Source organism: Pongo pygmaeus, chromosome 23 (genome assembly GCF_028885625.2).
Source record: "Pongo pygmaeus isolate AG05252 chromosome 23, NHGRI_mPonPyg2-v2.0_pri, whole genome shotgun sequence".
Lineage (NCBI taxonomy): Eukaryota > Metazoa > Chordata > Mammalia > Primates > Hominidae > Pongo > Pongo pygmaeus.
The window spans coordinates 37381105-37400893 of record NC_085931.1 but is presented as its reverse complement, the minus strand read 5'-3'; the positions used below and the strand labels follow the sequence as shown (position 1 = coordinate 37400893).

Genomic DNA, 19789 nt, shown 5'->3' with positions numbered 1-19789 from the left:
ACCCGGCTAATTTTTAATTTTTTTGTAGAGATGGAGCCTTACTACATTGCTCAGGCTGGTCTTGAACTCCAGAGCTCAAGCAATCCTCCCTCCTTGGCCTCCCGAAGTTCTGAGATTACAGACATGGGCCACCACGTCTGACCCCATCTCTCTTCTTTGAGATGGCTCCCTGGGTCCCCCAGCAGCTATCACTTGGCCTCCAGCCCTTGTCTTTTCAGGCATCCTACACCAGAGAGGGCCTGTGTCCCCTCCCAGATCACAACCAGACCAATGCTCACAATTTCCCACCGTCCCCAGGATAACTCCAAGCTCCTTACCTGGCATTCAAAGCCTGGCACAGTCTAGGCCTTGCCAATCTCCTTTCCCCACTATTCCTGCTTACCACTGCTGATTTCTCATCGGTAGATTCAGATGGGACTTGCAGTTATTGAAGAGCTGCAAGGCATTAGGCACACCCCTCTGGTCTTTCCCTTATTAAGCCCCTATCTCAATCCTCACAGCAGCATCGCTAGTGAGAATTATTGGGCCCATTTTACAGATGAAGAAACTCAGGTCCAGAGAGTGGAGGTGATGCTGCCAAGGGTCTGGGGTAGACGCAGGTGCACACCCAGGCTGGCTGGCAGCATGGGACTCTGACCACCTGCCTGTGCCTCCCCTCATCCACTGCGGATGTTTGCTTTCCCTCAGGGCCATGTGTACAGTGCCTGTGCCAGGGTCACCCCCACTTTGGTCCCTTTTGGCCTTCACACTGCTAACTTAGTAGCCAAGGTCACATGCCAGTGTGTGATGCCAGCATGGAGAGGAGCCATGGTTCTTTTATAACAGTTGCCATCTCCTACCTACTTATATTTGGGGCTTGCTATGTTGATAGCCACAGGCTGGGTCTCAAATTCCTGGGCTCAAGCTGTCTTCCTGCCTCAGCTTTGTGAGCAGCTGGCATCACAGGCGTGAGCCGCTGCTCCTGGCCACTTTTACTTCTTAAAATAAAATCAGAACATGCAAACCATGCTCCACAATATGCCATCAAGTGTTTCTGGTGCAAATCCCTACTGCTCTTGTGTTTGATGGTGCGGCAAGGAAACGGGCAGGAATGGGAGGGAAGGTGAATCTAGACTCCTGAGGCAGGACCATGGCTCCCTGGCCCTAACAGCCATAGATTTTGTGTCCATAACGGAGCCAGATGCTGGCAGCGATTCTTAATTGGGGTTCCAGGCTGCATTTGGGGGCCTAGGAATTTGGATGGGGGGAAAATTACATCTTTATTGACCCTAGTTTAACATTTCCTCCAGGTGACAACGTAGGTGATAAATCACAGTAGTAGTGGCAGCACTCGCATCACCAATAGAAACCACACTTCTTTTTTGAGATGGAGTTTCGCTCTTGTCGCCCAGGCTAGAGTGCAATGACGTGATCTCGGCTCACTGCAACCTCTGCCTCCCGGGTTCAAGTGATTCTCTTGCTTCAGCCTCCCAAGTAGCTGGGATTACAGGCACCTGCCACCACGCCCAGCTAATTTTTCTGTATTTTTAGTAGAGACAGGGTTTCACCATGTTGGCCAGGCGGGTCTTGAACTCCTGACCTCAGGTGATCCACCCGCCTCGGCCTCCCAAAGTGCTGGGATTACAGACATGAGCCACTGCGCCTGGCCCATATTTTTATATCACATTTTAGGTGCCACAGATGTGTCTGCTTGCAGCTGACGGTGATTATTCTGTCTGCTACTAGATCTTGTTATTGATTGCTTTAATAAAGGAGCAGATAGGTTACAGATAATATTTCACAGCAATTTTTGTAATCACATTCTTAGCCAAATTTTACTATATTGGTTTCCTTTTCATCCTCTATATTTTATTGTATTTCATTTAAAAGCATTATTCTGGGAAGGGGCCCGTAGATTTCACCGGATGGTTGAAGAGATCCATGGCACAAAATGGTGGAAGAACCCATTAGACCTGGGTTTGAGTCCTGATGCTGCCCTGCACCTGCTGTGTGAGTGTGAGCAGAGTGTGAGCAGCCCATTCCACCTCTGGATTTCTTATTCACGATCCAGCCAGAGAGGGACTGTCTCCCCCACAGGGTTGCCGTGGGAGGCCTGCAGTGGGAGTCGATGCCACTTTGCGGTGGTGCCTGTCTGTTGGGTGTTATTAGGTCTTCTGGGCAGGACGTGACACCAGGTGCTCCAGCATGCCCTGAACGTGTTCCCACCACCTCCTGCACACCCCAGTCTGTCTGGGCATCCGTCCCACTGGGTTGCTTGTCTGCCAGCTCAATGGCCGTGACACTCATTATGGGCAGGACTGTGTCCGTCCTAATAAATAATGGTACAGAATTGTAGCTGATGCCTCTGAGCTCACACTCTTTGCCAGCTTCACAACAGCTCCACGAGGTAGGTGCCGTTTTCAGACTTATTTTGGAAATGTTAAATGTTATAACAGGTGAGTGAGGCTCAGAGACAAGAAGTCACTGGCTCAAGGCCACTGGTGAGTGGCTACACCAAGATCGCACCCTGGGTCTGTCCAACTTTAGGTCTACACTCCTGACCCCTGCACTCCACGATGATTGCATTCCCGAGCCTGGCCCAGGTGGGCAGCCAGTGAATAGTTAGCTGGTGCAAAAGTAATTGCGGTCTATGATATTACTTGCAGTGGCAAAAACTGCATTACTTTTGCACCAGCCTACTAGAACACTGAGTTCAGTGCCCTAAGCGGTATTTCATAGAGAGGGGGCAAGGGGCGGCAGCACTTGCTAAAATGCAGATTCCCTCGGCTCCACCTTGCCTCTTCCAAATCAGAATATTTGAGGGCAGGCCCCAGGAAATCTGCCTTATAAAGTTTTGGGCTATTCAGAAGCACACCAAAGTTTAACAACCACCCTATAGGGAAGGAATAACAGTCGGGTAGTAACAAAGTTCTGTTCTGAGTGCTTTATGTGAGTTTATTTATTTTGAGACAGAGTCTTGCTGTATCACCCAGGCTGGAGTGCAGTGACGCCATCTTGGCTCACTGCAACCTCCTCCTCCTGGGTTCAAGCAATTCTTGTGCTTCAGCCTCCCAAGTAGCTGGGATTACAGGCATTCACCACCATGCCTGGCTAATTTCTGTATTTTTAGCAGAGACGAGGTTTCACCATGTTGGCCATGCTGGTCTCGAACTCCTGACCCCAGGTGATCCACCCGCCTTGGCCTCCCAAAGTGCTGGGATTGCAGGCATGAGCCACTGCAAGTTTATTTATTTAGTCTTCACAAGTGCTAATGGCCTCCCCATTTCACAGATGAGGAAAGTGAGGCACAAAGTAGTTAGATAACATCTCCCCACTGACCCCCAACCCAGGGCTGCATTGCTAGGAATTAGCCAGGTGTGGAGGATTCCTGCCCCTGTGCTCAGTCCCCCACCTCTGACAGCTTCTGGGCAGAGGAGTAGCGATGGGATCCCATGGTGGGTGGGGGTGAGGGCTCAGGAAGCACCGGTCCCTACAAGATCACACTGGCCCTTTCCTGTTTGCCTCGTTTACCAGGCAGGGGCCCTCTGTGTTTCTGGACAGGAAGTCCTGAGCAGGGGCTGTGCCAGGTGCCAGGGGCAAGACTGGGAGATGGTCCAGGAGTCTGAGCCAGGCACTACTCCGAGCAGCTGTCTGACCTGGGGCACATACCTTCCCCATCTGTATATGGGGTGGGGTCGAGATTTGGAAGAGGTAGTTAAGAACTTGGGTTCTGGCATCAGATAGACCTGAGTTCCAGATCAAACTCAGCCACTTATCATCTGTGTGATCTCCAACAAAGCACTTCACCTCTCTAAGCCTCAGTTTCCCCTTCTGTAAAATGTGGCTAATAATAATAGTGCCTACCCTCCAAGGCTGTCATGAGGGTCAAAATATATAGTTGGCTCTCTGTCTTCATGGGTTCTGCATGTGGGGATTCAGCCAACAGTGGATCAAAAATATTTGGGAAAAAATGGGTGGTTGCATCTGTACTGAACATGAACGGGGCTTTTTTTGTCCTGTGATTGTTCTCTAAACAATACAGTGTAACAACTACCTACATAGCATTTACATTGTATTAGGTAGTATAATTGATCTAGCACTGATTTAAAGTATATGGGAGGATATGTGTAGGTTATATGCGAATATTACATCATTTTATATAAGGGACTTGATGTATACTGGTATTCGAGGGATATTCTGTAATCAATCCTCTATGATACCGAGGGGCGACTGTATGTAAAACTGCCAGCCAGGTGCAGTGGCTCATGCCTATAATCCCAGCACTTTGGGAGGCTGAGGTGGGAGGATTAAACTCAGACCAGCCTGGGCAACATAGTGAGACCCCGTCTCCACAAAAATGAAAAATTAACTGGGCATGGTGGCACTTGCCTGTAGTCCCAGCTACTTGACAGGCTGGGGCAGACAGATCATTTGAGACCAGGAGTTTCAAGGCTGCAGTGAACAGTGATCACTCCACTGCACTCCAGCCTTGGAGACAGAAGGAGACCCTGTCTCTTTAAAAAAAAAAAAAAAAAAACTGCCAGGCATACACAAGCCTCTCTGCTAGTCCTTACGTGGCAACAGACAGGATGCTGGATGATTCCCTATGCGTGAGTGTGCACTTCTTTTTCTTTTTAATCAACTATTTGTTTTCCCGAATTGTACATTTTTCTCTTACCAAAGGCTGGCCACCTGGGTCCTCCCACAGTCCCTACTGAGATAAGTCCCAGAACCAAAACTGGCTTCCACCTCGGCTCACTGTATTTGTGCTTTGTGAGTTTGCCCAGGTTGCACTGAGGGCAGGTGCTGCTGATAGTGTCTTTTTTTTTTTTTTTTTTTTTTTTTTTTTGAGACGGAGTTTCGCTCTTGTCACCCAGGCTGGAGTACAATGGCACAATCTCAGCTCACTGCAACCTCCACCTCCCGGGTTCAAGCAATTCTCCTGCCTCAGCCTCTCGAGTAGCTGGGACTACAGGCGCCCGCCCCACGCCCAGCTAATTTTTGTATTTTTAGTAGAGATGGGATATCACCACGTTGGCCAGGCTGGTCTCGAACTCCTGACCTCAGGTAATCTGCCTGCCTTGGCCTCCCAAAGTGCTGGGATTATAGGCGTGAGCCACTGCGCCTGGCTGATAGTGTCTTTTCGTGATATAGACCGGGGGTTGACAAACTATGCCCACGGGACAAATCTAGCTGACCGCCTGTTTTTGTAACTAGTCTCATCGGAACACAGCCACTTGCCTTCATGTATGTGTCATCTTGGTTGTTTGCATTACAGTTGCAATGGAAACAAGTGGAGCTTGTTGCAATGGAAACAGTGGAGCTCTTGTGGCCCACAGAGCCAAAAACGTGGGTTTTATGACTTCACAGAAGCTTGCCTACCCCCAAGAGAGATGTTAAAGCAGGGTCGTCGAAAGTTGGGGAAACAGTTTGGGTTCTGGCATCAGATAGCCTGAGTTTCAGTTCAGGCTCAACCAGTTACCATCTGTGTGACCTCCAACAAAGCATTTCACCTCTCTAAGCCTCAGTTTCCCCTTCGGTAAAACGTGGCTAATAATAGCGCCAACCGTCCAGGGTTGTCGTTTAGAGTCAAAATGTACAGGGCCAACTGTGCATTTTTACTCTTAATGACAAAGAACAGGGAGAAGTCACTCCTGATCCCACCTGACTGGACCACACGTTCCTTAGTTTGTGTGTATGTCCCTGCCAGTCTTTATCCATGTGCTGTAATGACTGATCCTAACATCAAAAGGCAGCCAGGCGTGGTGGCCCATGCCTGTAATCCCAGCACTTTGAGAGGGCTAGGCAGGAGGATTACTTGAGCCCAGGAGTTTGAGACCAGCCTGGACAATGTATTAAGACCCCATTTCTACAAAAAAATAAAATATTAGCTGGGCATGGTGGCGCACTAGCTACTTGGGAGGCTGAGATGGGAGAATTTGCTTGAGCCCAGGTGTTTGAGGCTGCAGCGAGCCATGATTGCGCCGCTGTATTCTAGCCTGAGCAACAGAGCAAGACCCTGTCTCAAAAAAAAAAAAAAAAAAAGAGAAAAGAAAAGTAAAAAAATTAAATGGTAATAGTTTTCTCATGCTGGTTCTGCCTGGCTTGATGGAAGTTACATAGTTCCCGTGGCACTCTTCCAGGTGTTATTCCCATTTCTCAGATGAGAACACTGAGGCTCAGAGAGCTGCCCCAGATTGACCCAGGACACCCAGCCTCTGAGTGGGGGAGCCAGGATGTGACCCCCAGCCTCATCAGTCCCCACCCCCGGCTAGTCCCTAACAGAGTGCTGAACTGGGCCTCTGAAGGGGAGGCTGGGACAGTGTGTGGGACCCTGCTTTGATGGTTTTAGGTAAAAAAAAAATGCAAAGCAAGACAGGGAGGAGAGCACAGGCTCTGGAAAGAGAGAGACTTGAGTTTTCCTTCTAGCTCACCTGCCTCCCAGCTGCATGGCCTTCGGCAGGTTCCTTTACCTCTCTGAGCCCCAGGAAATGGATAGTTAATAAGGGAGGGTCAAATAGGGTCAATGGTTAAGACAAAATGCAATGATATATGTAAAACCCTTAGTTCAGTGCCTGGTATATAATAAGGGCTCTAAGTCTGAACTAATGTTTTTTTGTTTGTTTTTTAGGCAGAATCTCTCTCTGTCACCCAGATTGGAGTGCAGTGGTGTGATCTTGGCTCACTGCAACCTCTGCCTCCCAGGCTCAAGCCATCCTCCCACTTCAGCCTCCCAAGTAGCTGGGACTATGGGGTGTATATCATCATGCCCAGCTAATTTTTGTAGAGACAGGGTTTCGTCTTATTTTCCAGGCTGGTCGCAAACTCCTTTCCTGTAGCAATCCATCCCCCTCAGCCTCCCAAAGTGCCGGGATTATAGGCATGAGCCACCATGCCTGGCGTGAGCCACCGTGCCTGGCCTGAGCTAATATTTTTAAGGCCGCATGCCAGCCTCCCTGCCCTTTTTCCCTCTTGAACCACTCTGCATGCTTTTTATGCTCAAGCAGTGTCCAGAGCTTCAGAATTATTTTTCCCTTACTCACACCCCATTGGAATCCGGAGGGCTTTCTTGGCTGGCTTCCCCCCGCAATAGGTCAGAGGTCCCTGATTCCCAGGGACCCCTGCCCAAGAGACCTGCGTCTCCCCAGCTCTGCAGAAGGTTGGGGCGTGGTGGGTGGGAGGTGGTGTGGTCAGCGTGGTCTGGTAGGGTTGAGAATAGCCATGGCAATGGAATGTTGGGAGCTGGTTCCCATGGGGAGCAATCGCAGGGCTGATGGCTGAGCCTGAGCACGTGGGCACTGGGCCCTGCTCCAGGGCCACTCTGTAAGTGCAGTGACCTCCTGAGCTGGCTTTGTGCACTGCCAGCTCCCCGCTGTTGTCCCCTCCCTGCCCCCCTGCCGCTTTTCTCTTGGGAACCTCCTGATCTGCTGAGCTTGGAGAAATGATGATTTAGAAAGTTCCTATAGATTTGAGCCAAAACTCAGTGTGGTCTCAGTGCAAATGTCACTCCCTTCTTTCCTTCTTTAACCCCTGTGGAATGCCTCCGCCTCTCATCATGGGCATTTGCTTCTGAGCCTTTATCACTGGTGTCATTGTCTCACACACTGGTTTTTTGGCTCCTCACTGGAATGTCAGCTCTGTGAAGGCAGGAACCTTTGTCTGTTGCCCTTGATGTATCCCAGTATCTTGAGCAGGGCCCTGCACATGGTACTTGCTCAGTAAACATTGGTGGAATGAATGAATCTGAGTCTAAGGGGATCTCTTAGATTGATCAGCCCCCTCCCTTCCAGGGGCATTTCAGGGTCAACGGAAAGAGGGAGCAAAGTCTCCTCCCATGGTCTCCTGTTTTTTTTTTTTTTGAGATGGAGTCTCCCTCTGACACCCAGGCTGGAGTGCAGTGGCCCGATCTTGTCTCACTGCAACCTCTGCCTCCCAGTTTCAAGCAATTCTCCTGCCTCAGCCTCCCGAGTAGCTGGGAGCTCCCAGGCGCGTTCCACCACACCCGGCTAATTTTTTTTTTTTTTTTTTAGTAGAGAGGGGGTTTCACTGTGTTAGCCAGGATGGTCTCGATCTCCTGACTTCGTGATCCGCCTGCCTCGGCCTCCCAAAGTGCTGGGATTATACGTGTGAGTCACCACACCTGCTGAAATGAAACCCCGCTGTTTCCAACAACCAACTGATTCTGGCTTAATCTGATTCTTTTTTTTTTTTTTTTTTTTTTGAGACGGATTCTTGCTCTGTCGCCCAGGCTGGAGTGCAGTGGCACGATCTCGGCTCACTGCAACCTCTGCCTCCCAGGTTCAAGCGATTCTCCTGCCTCAGCCTCCCGAGTAGCTGGGAGCTCCCAGGTGCCTGCCACCACACCTGCTTAATTTTTTTTTTTTCTTATATTTTTAGTAGAGAGGGGGTTTCACCATGTTAGCCAGGATGGTCTCAATCTCCTGACTTTGTGATCTGCCCGCCTCAGCCTCCCAAAGTGCTGGGATTATAGGTGTGAGTCACCACATTTCACCTGGTGAAATGAAACCAGGCTGTTTCCAACAACCAACTGATTCTGGCTTAATCTGAATCTGATCCTTTTTTTTTTTTTTGAGACAGAGTCTTACTCTGTCACCCAGGCTGGAGTGCAGTGGCACGATCTCGGCTCACTGCAACCTCTGCCTCCCAGGTTCAAGCGATTCCCCTGCCTCAGCCTCCTGAGTAGCTGGGATTACAGCCACGCACCACCATGCCCGGCTAATTTTTTGTATTTTAGTACAGAGGAGATTTTGCTGTGTTGGCCAGGATGGTCTCGATCTCCTGACCTCGTGATCTGTCCGCCTCGGCCTCACAAAGTGCCGGGATTACAGGCGTGAGCCCCTGTGCCTGGCTGCTGCCCCTGTTTTATGAGCCGCATGACACCACGCTAGGGATGGCACCTTGGAGACAGAACCGCATTCGGAAACTGGCCTTTCTTCTTACTTGTTGTGTGGCTTCTGCTAATCACTCCATGTCTTGGAGCTTCAATTTCTTCAGTTCTCAAATGGGGATAAAAATCTCCACCATACAAGGATTTGCTGAAAACAAGAGCCAGCAGGCAGGTAGCACTTGCTCTGGGCCAGGTGCTATTCCAACATGCCCTAATTTATTTATACCTCCCAGCACTCCTACAAGACTAGTTTCTCATTTGCACTGGGCACATTTCAAAGTGCCCTTCTAGGAGGTGTTACAGGTTGCATATCCCTTTATCTGAAATGCTTGGGACTAGAAAGGTTTTGGATTTCAGATTTTTTTTTCTTTTGAGGCAGGATCTCCCTCTGACACCCAGGCTGGAGTGCAGTGGCATGATCATGGCTCACTTTAGCCTTGACCTCCTGGGTTCAAGTGATCCTCCTGCCTCAGCATCCCAGTTAGCTGGGACTACAGGCAAGCACCACCACACCTGGCTAATTAAAAAAGATTTTTTTTTTGTAGTGATGGGGTCTCACTTTGTTGCCCAAGCTGGTCTCAAACTCCTGGGCTCAAGTGAGCCTCCTGCCTCAGCCCTCAAAGTGCCGGGATTACAGGCATGAGCTACCACACCTAGCCTGAATTTTTTCCGAGTTTGGAATATTTGCATCATACTAATCAGTTCAGCATCCCTACTCCAAAATGCTCTGATGAGCTTGCTTGCTTGCTTCCTTCCTTCCTTTTTCTTTCTCTTTCTTTCTTCTCTCTTTCTCTCTTTCTTTCTCCTTCCTTCCTTGCTTTTCTTTTTTTCTTCCTTTTTTCCTTCCTTCCTTCCTTTCTTCTTTTTTCCTTTTCTTTTCTTTCCTTTTCTTTTTCCTTTCCTTACCTTTCCCCTTTCCTTTCCTTTCCCCTCCCCCTTCCCCGCCCCCCCCCCTTTCCCCGTCCGTCTCCCCTCCCCTTCCCTTTCCTTTCAAGATGGGGTCTTGCTGTATTAACAGCCCAGGCTTGTCTTGAACTCCCAAGCTTAAGTGATTCTCCCACCTCGGCTTCCCAAAGTGCTGGGATTACAGGTGTGAACCACCATGCCCCACACCCGATGAGCGTTTTCTGTGAGCATCATGTTGGCACTCAACAAGTTTTGGATTTTGGAGCATTTCAGATTTTGAAATTTTGGATTAGGGCTACTTGACCTGTATTATCATCCCCATTTTACAGACGAGAAAACCAAGTCTCAGGGAGACTAAGTGACTTGCCAAGGTCCTTCAGCCAGTAGCTAGTGCAGCAGGATGTTGAACCCAAGCAGTCTGGGCCCATAACATGTATGGCATACAATTCAAAAATTACTAGTCACTTTATTATTTTATCATATGGCAAGACAATAAAATGACACCATTAAGTTATGTTTTTAGGAGAAAAATATCACCTACCACCCGAGTACCACCCCTGGTAGCAATGTTTTTTGTTTGTTTGTTTTGGGGCAGTCTCATTCTGTCATCCAAGCTGGAGTACAGTGGCTCGATCATAGCTCACTGCAGCCTCGACCTCCTGGGCTCAAGCAATCCCCCCACCTCGGCCTCCCGAGTAGCTGGGACTACAGGCGTGCACCACCCCCTGCCTGGTTACCTGATAGCAGTTGAGTCTTATTTCCTTCTTGTCTTTTTTCTTAAGTGTGGTTTCTATTTGTTGGTGATTTTGCTGTGTGGTAGAGTCGTGCTCACCCTGCACCCACATGGGCCTTTCTTAGCTTAAAATGGAGAACGTGACACCACCCACCTGATTGGGTTGATGTGAGTATGAAACCAGGTGGGGCACGGAAATCCCTTGCTTTGGTGTTAAATACACAGGGGTGCTGTGTATTTAATACATTCCTCCTACAAGAAAAGGAGGGGCTGGATGAAGTGGCCCACACCTGAAATCCCAGCACTTTGGGAGGCACAGGCAAGAGGATTGCTTGAGCCCAGGAGTTTGAGACCAGCCTGGGCAACATAGCGGGACTCCATCTCTACACAAAAATACAAATATTAGCCAGGCATGGTGGCATGCACCTGTAGTCCTGGATACCTGGGAGGCTGAGATGGGAGGATCTTGGAGGATCGCTTGAGCCCAAGGAAGTCAAGGCTGCAGTGAACCAAGATCATGCTACTGCACTCCAGCCTGGGCTGGACAGAGTGAGACCCCATCTCAACAAAAAAAGAAGAAAAGGAGAGCTCTTTGACTCCCACCCCTCCCTCTCATTTGCCCTCTAATCAGCACTGCCCAGCAGAACACTCTGCAGTGATGGGAATGTTCTAGTGCAGAGATCAGCAAATTTCTATAAATGTCCAGATAGTAAATGTTTCAAATTTTGTGGTGTTCATGTGGTTTCTATTGCCATTGCTCCTCCTCCTCTCTCTCCTCTTTCTCTTCCCTTCACCCTCTTCCCTTGATAAAATTTACAAATCATTCTTAGTTCAAGGGTGCTTTGAAAACAGGCCCTGGGTTGGATTGGGCCATCATTGGCCCACCCCATCCTAAATGTGCACTGTCCAGTACAGTAGCCACTGGTCACTTGTGGCTTCTGGGCACTTGCAGTGTGGTTAGTGCAAATGAGAAGCTGGATTCTTAATTGTATTTAATGTTGTCTAAGGTGAGTTTAAATAGTTACATGTGGCTGGCAGCTGCATGTTGGATGCACAGCTCCAAATGACTGACAGCCCTGACAACCCCATTCCATTGCTCTGAAAGGGCCTGTGTTCCCTGGAGGGGGATGGCTGGGCTCGTGGGCCATGGGAGCTGCCTGGCTGGCAGGCCTCTTGGGCTCGCTGGCATTTCAAGAGCTGTCTGAGGGCAGCTGGGCGAGCCATCCTGCCTCTGGAAGAGCTTCAAGTGCCTGGTTCCTAATTGGTTTTATTTATTCCAAAAGAGCAGGCCTCACATCATTGGCCGCCCATGTCCTAGGAGTGCCGGGGCTTGAGTATCTGTAGTTTGGGGGTGACCTGTTGGGGGGGTCTAGTTGCTGTGGTTACACCTTCGTTCCCTTTTCCATCTGGGTTTAGATGTCCTAATTGGCCTGATATTTCAGGAATAGGAAAATGGTATGGAGAAAAGGAGTGAGTGAATAGGAAGGAATGGAGGACCAAGAAATGCAGTCAATAGCCTGCAGCCTGTTTATTGCCATCATGGCACAAATAATAAAAGCTGAGTTGTTTTTTTTTTTCTATTTTTTTTTTGAGACGCGGTCTTGCTCTGTTGCCCAGACTGTAGTGCAGTGACGCAATCACGCTCATTGCAGCCTCGACCTCCTGGGCTTCAGCAATCCTCCCATCTCAGCCTCCCAAGTAGCTGGGACTATAGGCATGTACCATCACCTGGATAATTTTTTATTTTTTGTAGAGACTGGGTCTCCCCATATTGCCCGGGCTGGTCTCGAACTCCTGGGTTCAAGCGATCCTCCTGCCTCTCCCTCCCAAAATGCTGGGATCACAGACGTGAGCCACCATGCCAGGCCTGGCTGAGATTTAAAAAGCCGAGATTTTAAAATGTTGTTACCCTGGTTAAAACCTCCTGTTTACAGAATAGGAAAAGTCTCAGAGGAGTGATATGTATACTCAAGGAGTTGGCCAACTCCAGAGCTGCATTCCAAACTACCCACCTCCTGAAACAGGACTTGACAGGCGGGAGGTTTAGCTTCAGACTCAGTATGTGAGTCTGTAAAATGATTTCTCCTTGTGGGCCTCAGTTGTCCCATCTGTAAAACGGGGGAAGGTATGAATTGGACTAAAAATCTTCCCTACCCTAAACGGTAAGGACACAGCACTGGGAGATATATACACCCAGCCCTAAAGCTATAAGGATCCCCTAGATTCCACTTTGGCCTGGTTCTGGCTACTTGCCAGGACTCATCGTGGACACAGCCTCGTTCTTGTACCACGGGAGATTAAGTGTTAGGAAGGTCTTACAGATCTGGATGGTGAAACTCTTTCCATCCATTCCTTGGGTAAGTTGCTCTTCCTCTTGGTGTCATGCTTTCTCATCTGTAAAATTGGGATCATCACACTTTCCTTTTATTGGGGTTTAAATGACACAGGTATTTGCGTGGTCAGTATTTGGTCAGTGTTAGGTGGTGATAGTAGGATGTTGTGTTCAATTCCAGGAAGCAGCATATTCCTTGTAAGCTGGGCCTATGGTACCGTTTGGAATTGTGCAGTCCACAACCTGATCAACCATACCCAGCCATCTCAGGTGGCAATAGTGGTGTGTTGTGGTGGTTGTTGTTGCTTATTGTTATATTTACTTTTCCTGGAGTCCAAGGTCCCTAGGCCAAGAGGAGGGGAGAGGCCTGGTTGGCATAAACCAGGGGCTCCCTAAGGCAGCAGCGCCTTAGCTCAGACTTCAGCTCACACCTCTCTGCCTGAGAAGTGAGCCAGTTCATTCCCTGTAGGAGCAGGTAAGTTGAGACTCCAGCTGTGGTATCTTGAGCTGAAGCAGCCTCCCCTGCATTCCAGAGTCCTTCTCCCAAATGTCACTGTCCGGTGCTCTTGGGAGCCTGAACCCTCACTCTGCCTCTTTGAAGGGGCCAGGGGCTTGGCCCCTCTCCACGGTGCCCATCCCTGATGCAATATCTCCTTTGCCTCTCCAGGGCTCTCCCAGCAGACAGCCTTGGCACACAGGCACAAGGGCTGGAGCCCAGAGATGAGAGTGCCCAAGGGAGGTAAGTGCACCCAGAAGGAACTTCCCCTGGAGTCCCGGCCCCTCCTGAGACTGCCCTCCAGAAGTCCCCTCCATGCCCCCAGCCTCCATGATTGGGTGCCTGGGCAAACTCCCCTGGCTGGTTTTCACCTTTCTATTCAGCCAGCAGGTTGGAAATCTGGTACTAGAAAAAGCTGCATCCCAGCAAGCATCATAGAGACACGAGCATCTTCCTTGTCTCTTAGGAAGACGATTCTCCAGGTGATAGGAGAGAGAAGGCTGAGTCCCAAAGTGGGCGGGGGACTTGCCCAGTGTCACAGAGCAGATTCAAGGCACAGCCAGAACCCAAACCCTCTTGTGTCCCGTTCTGCTAATGTTGGTGTTTTAGGTATGCTTTCTCAGCACCCCACAGGAGTTCCTTGGCCTTCTGAATAGCTTTCTTGAGAAAAGGGTATTATTATTCCTTTTTTGGAGAAGAAAGTAGCTCAGAGAAGTGATATCTTTTGTCCAGATCACCAGCTGGCAAGTGGCAGAAGTAAGATTTGAACCTTGGAGTGTGGTACTCCAAGTTGGAAGCCCTCACCTATCATCCTCACTGCGAGGATGCCAGGACACCTCCCTTGCCAGGGTCCAGCAGGGTGATGAGGGTGTTGGGCAGGCCTAGTTCCCTGGGCTGGGCCCTCTAGCTCCTTCCACAGTGGGGTCCCTAGCTCTGGGTAACCAGGAAGCTACTTTCTGTTTTGTGGGTTCCAGGCTGCTTTCTGTGTCCAAAGTCACCCTGCTTTTTCTTCTTAAGCCATCGTGAAGGTCGTTGCTGTCTTCTGCTCACTTCTGACTTGCCTGCTTTGAGCTGTTTTCTTCAGTCTTGGCCTGGTCTGATCCAGGACTCCCACCCTGGCCATGCAACCTTGGGCAAGCTGCTTTATCTCTTTGAGCTTAGATACTGCAGGGAAAATGCTTTAGCAGAGCTTATGCTCCGTAATTGCGAACACCTTTGCTGAACATAAAATGCTGAAGCTGGCCGGGTGCGGTGGCTCACACCTGTAATCCCAGCACTTTGGGAGGCTGAGGCGGGTGGATCACCTGAGGTCAGGAGTTCGAGACCTGCCTGGCTAACATGGTAAAACCCCATCTCCACTAAAAATACAAAAAAAAAATCAGCCAAGGTGGGGACGCTGTCACTGAAATCCTAATAACTGACAGGATTCTGGTCACAGGTCTCGGGAGAATTTCACTGAGCACCTGATGAAGACCAAGTGTTGTTGCAGGGATTTCGGAATGGCTTCATGTCCTGTTCAGCTTGCCTCTCCACAGGAAGTAGCTCTGAATTAGCTTTCCCCATCACAGACCCTGAATCGAGGGTACAAATGAAGCCCCAACCTCTTCAGCAGAACTTCAACAGCACGTTTTTCTGAAGAGAGGGAAATTATCCAATGCACAGAGAGGCCGGTGACCCCAGCCTGAGAGCCATCTCTGGTTTGTCAGCTGCTTCTCATATTTTCACAGCAGCCTCTGAGGTCAGTGGATCCACCCTGATTTTGCAGCTGAAGAGACTGTGGCTAAGATGAGGGAAGTGACTCTCCCAAGCCACACGGCCAGGAAGTCCTAGTCTCTTAGCAGTTTCCACCCCAGGCCTGTGTTCCCTCCGCTTTGATGTTTATTTTCCACTTGCTATAGCCTAAGAAGGCACAGGCAGCCCAAGCCCTTGCAGGTGGATAGGCCCAGCCGCAGACTGGGCCCTTGGGTGGTTTTGGGTGGAACCTCACATCCAAAAAGGCATGCTGCCTTCCCACTGGCTTCCACCAGACCCTCCGTTCACTAAGTCACTTGCAGTTCCCCAGTCGTGCTGCATCCTTTCCTGCCTGTAGCTCCGCGCTGGCTATTCCCTTTCCTGGGAACATCCTTCTTTCCCTTCCCCACCCGCCTGTTTCCTACCCACCACTCAAAATTCTGCATGAAGGCTACCTCCTGCAGGAGGCCTTCCCTCACCTATGCAGGTAGAACCCATCAGTCCCTCTCAGGCACAGGTCCATAGTAAGAGTAGACTTCGGAGGCTGAGGCTCCCAGCACATAGCAGGTGCTCATTAAATGTTGGAATAAGTAAATAACCAATGATTATGGTAGAAATCACTAATATTCTTGGGCCAGATGGGGTGACTCATGCCTGTAATCCCATCATTTTGGGAGGCTGAGACGGGAGGATCACTTGAAGCGAGACCCTGTTTCTAAAAATTAGCCAGGTGCGGTGGTGTGTGCCTGTAGTCCCAGGTACTTGGGAGGCTGAGGCAGAGGATTGCTTGAGCCCAGAAGTCCGAGGCCACAGTGAGCTATGATCTCACCACTCAATGCACTCCAGCCTTTTTTTTTTTTTTTTTTTTTTTGAGACGGAGTCTTGCTCTGTTGCTCAGGCTGGAGTGCAGTGGCGCAATCTCGGCTCACTGCAAGCTCCGCCTCCCAGGTTCACGCCATTCTCCTGCCGCAGCCTCCCGAGTAGCTGGGACTACAGGCGCCCACCACCATGCCTGGCTAATTTTTTGTATTTTAGTAGAGATGGGATTTCACCGTGTTAGCCAGGTTGGTCTCGATCTGCTGACCTCATGATCTTCCGGACCGGGTGGCTCATGCCTGTAATCCCATCACTTTGGGAGACAGGTAGGAGGATCACCCAGGCCCACGAGTTCAAGAGCAGCCTGGGAAACATGGTGAGACCCCGTCTCTTTAAAAAAAACAAAAAAAATTTTTTAAAAAGTGCCCAGTAGGGTGCCAGGCACACAGCTAGTGCTTATGAAAGGTGCCCTCTGCATTCATGTCAGCAACCTCTTGTTTGCAGTTATAGGGCTTTGCAGTTATTGGAGAGCTCACAGCTCACAGACCTCCCTGACTATGCGTGTCCCCCTCTCTCCCCAGATGTGGGCCTGGCGGGCTGCCCGCTAACCTGTCGCTGAAGCCCCAGAAGCGGGCCCTCAGGCCAGGCCTACCCCGCCTCCGGCCCAGCATGCGCCTGTCGGTTCGGAGGGTGCTGCTGGCAGCCGGCTGCGCCCTGGTCCTGGTGCTGGCGGTTCAGCTGGGGCAGCAGGTGCTAGAGTGCCGGGCGGTGCTGGCGGGCCTGCGGAGCCCCCGGGGGGCCATGCGGCCGGAGCAGGAGGAACTGGTGATGGTGGGCACCAACCACGTGGAATACCGCTACAGCAAGACCATGCCGCTCATCTTCGTGGGTGGCGTGCCTCGCAGTGGCACCACGTTGATGCGCGCCATGCTGGACGCCCACCCCGAGGTGCGCTGCGGCGAGGAGACCCGCATCATCCCGCGCGTGCTGGCCATGCGCCAGGCCTGGTCCAAGTCTGGCCGTGAGAAGCTGCGGCTGGACGAGGCGGGGGTGACGGATGAGGTACTGGACGCCGCCATGCAGGCCTTCATCCTGGAGGTGATTGCCAAGCACGGAGAGCCGGCCCGCGTGCTCTGCAACAAGGACCCATTTACGCTCAAGTCCTCGGTCTACCTGTCGCGCCTGTTCCCCAACTCCAAGTTCCTGCTGATGGTGCGGGACGGCCGGGCCTCCGTGCACTCTATGATCACGCGCAAAGTCACCATCGCGGGCTTTGACCTCAGCAGCTACCGTGACTGCCTCACCAAGTGGAACAAGGCCATCGAGGTGATGTATGCCCAGTGCATGGAGGTGGGCAAGGAGAAGTGCCTGCCTGTGTACTACGAGCAGCTGGTGCTGCACCCCAGGCGCTCACTCAAGCTCATCCTCGACTTCCTCGGCATCGCCTGGAGCGATGCTGTCCTCCACCATGAAGACCTCATTGGCAAGCCCGGTGGTGTCTCCCTGTCCAAGTGAGTGGAGCCCCTGATGCTTCCACTCAGACTCTGGCCCTGGAGTCAGAGGCGCCAGGCAAGAAGATCAGCACTGCCTCTCTTGAGCTGTGTGGCCTTGGGCAAGTCACTATATCTCTCTGAGCCTCCGTTTCATTATCCCAAAAAATGACAACAATTACTCCTCTCCTTTCTGAGAGAATCTGCAAACTTCCTGGGCTGTTTGTTTTTTGAGGCAGTGTCTCGGTCTGTTGCCCGGCTGGAGTGGAGTGGCGTGATCACAGCCCACTACAGCCTCCACCTCCCTGTTCAAGTGATCCTCCCACCTCATCTTCCTGAGTAGCTGGGACTACAGGCATGTGCCACTGGGCTAATTTTTGTATTTTTGGTAGAGATGGGGTTTGCCCTGTTGCCCAGGCTGGTCTCAAACTCCTGGCCTCAAGCAATCCTTCCACCTCAGCCTCCCAGAGTCCTGGGATTACAGGCATGAGCCACCACACCCGGCCTAGAATCTGCAAACTTTGAATATGCTTTGTAGTAAGGCAATAGTAGGTAAAGGTTAAGAGCACAGATTCCGGAACAAGGATGTCTGGGTTCAAACCTCAGCTCTGCCACTTCCTAGCTGTGTGACCCTGGGCAAAGCGACTCAACCCCCGTGCTTCATCTGTAACATGGAAATATAATTTGCCTACCTTGTAGATACCTGTGGGCATCAAATAGGTTAATACATGTTAGGTGCTATTATTACTATTTTAGTGTTGATACTGCTTTTATTGATGGAGTACTCATCCTCACCATTGTCATTTAATGAGTGCCTACTGTATGGCAAGTATTGGGTTAAGCCCCCAACAAGTTTATCTCCTTTAATCCTCACAGCAACCTGAGGACATAGGAACACCTCTCACCCACATTTTATAGACCAAAAAACTGAATCTCACAGAGGAGAAGTTACTGGCCTCAGGCTACACAGCTAACAAAGCATGGTGCTGGGATTGGAACCCAGGTCTGTTTTTTGGGGTTTTTCTTGTTTTTGTTTTTGTTTTTTTGAGACAGGATTTCACTCTGTTGCCCAGGCTGGAGTGCAGTGGCACGATCCCAGCTCACTGCAGCCTCGACCTCTTGGGCTCAAGTGATTCTCCCACCTCGGTCTCCCGAGTATTTGGGACTACAGGCGAGCATCTCCACACCCAGCTCATTTTTTTTTTTTTCCTAGTAGAGATGAGATCTCAGTATGTCTTCCAGGCTGGTCTCCAACCCCTGAGCTCAAGCCATCCTCCTGCCTTGGCCTCCCAAAGTGCTGGGATTACAGGCGCCTGGTCTATTGTGTTCTTAAACTCCCCATGTCCAGAACTCCTCCCATCCTCCCCTTCACTCCCCCTCATCCTTTCCTTTCCTTCCTCCCTCTGTCCCTTGCTCCCTGCCTTCTTCCATTGGAAAAGCTGCTGTCCCTATCCTGAGACCCAAGAGCACTTTGAACGATGCTGGAGCAGAATGTGCAGTTTCCACGCTTTCCCATCCTGATCAGGCTCTGGATATCCTGAGAGCTCAGCGAAAGGGTGGTCCTTCCCATGGCTGGTCCCTGCTGGGCCCGTGCCAGGCCCAGAGCAGAGCTAGAGGCTTGCAGCTGCTCTCCGCTAGCAACGAAGTTCCTACACGCCGGGTACCCCAGCCAGTTGGTGCTGGAGCTAGGATTTTATAAATTATTATGACAAAAATATTAGATTACCAAAGTAATACATCTTGACTATAGAAAATTAGGAAAGATACACCAAAGAAGAACAGAGAAACAACCCATGATCTCACCACCCAGATCTTGATGTGTGGACTACTGCACCATTTTCAGGGCCTATTGATGAAACTGGAGTCCAACAAAACATACTCCTCTGTAGCCTTTTTCCATGGTGGTGTGGGAGCCCTTGCCAGTGGCAGCCAGCACTCTTTGGTAGCAGCATTTTTGTTGTTGTTTTGTTGTTGAGACGGAGTCTCGCTCTGTCACCCAGGCTGGAGTGTAGTGGCGTAATCTCGGCTCACTGCAACCTCTGCCTCCCGGGTTCAAGCAGTTCTCCCTGCCTCAGCCTCCGGAATAGCTGGGATTACAGGCACCCGCCACCATGCCCTGCTAATTTTTATATTTTTAGTAGAGATGGGGTTTCACCATGTTGGCCAGGCTGGTCTCGAACTCATGACCTCAGGTGATCTGCCCACCTCAGCCTCCCCAAGTGCTGGGATTACAGGCATGAGCCACTGCGCCTGACCTGCAGCATCATTTTGAATAGCTGTGCAACAGGCTGCTACATGGATTGCCATATTCGACTTCACATTCCCTATTGTTGGACACTTCGGTTATTTCCAGTTTTACTGACGTGTATCAAGCATTGCCCTCATTCATGTTCTGGGA

General features: G+C 50.5%; 1 protein-coding gene across 1 annotated transcript in view; it reads left to right on the top strand.

Annotated features, from left to right (window-relative positions):
- The window catches only part of TPST2 (tyrosylprotein sulfotransferase 2), a 64820-nt gene that overhangs the window by 32394 nt on the left and 12637 nt on the right, over nucleotides 1-19789 (top strand). Inside the window, exons 2-3 of the mRNA XM_054470532.1 lie at nucleotides 13526-13597; nucleotides 16483-17412. Of these exons, the coding sequence (XP_054326507.1) occupies nucleotides 16571-17412 (842 nt within the window). The 5' untranslated portion in view covers nucleotides 13526-13597; nucleotides 16483-16570. The remainder of the gene's footprint in view (nucleotides 1-13525; nucleotides 13598-16482; nucleotides 17413-19789) is intronic.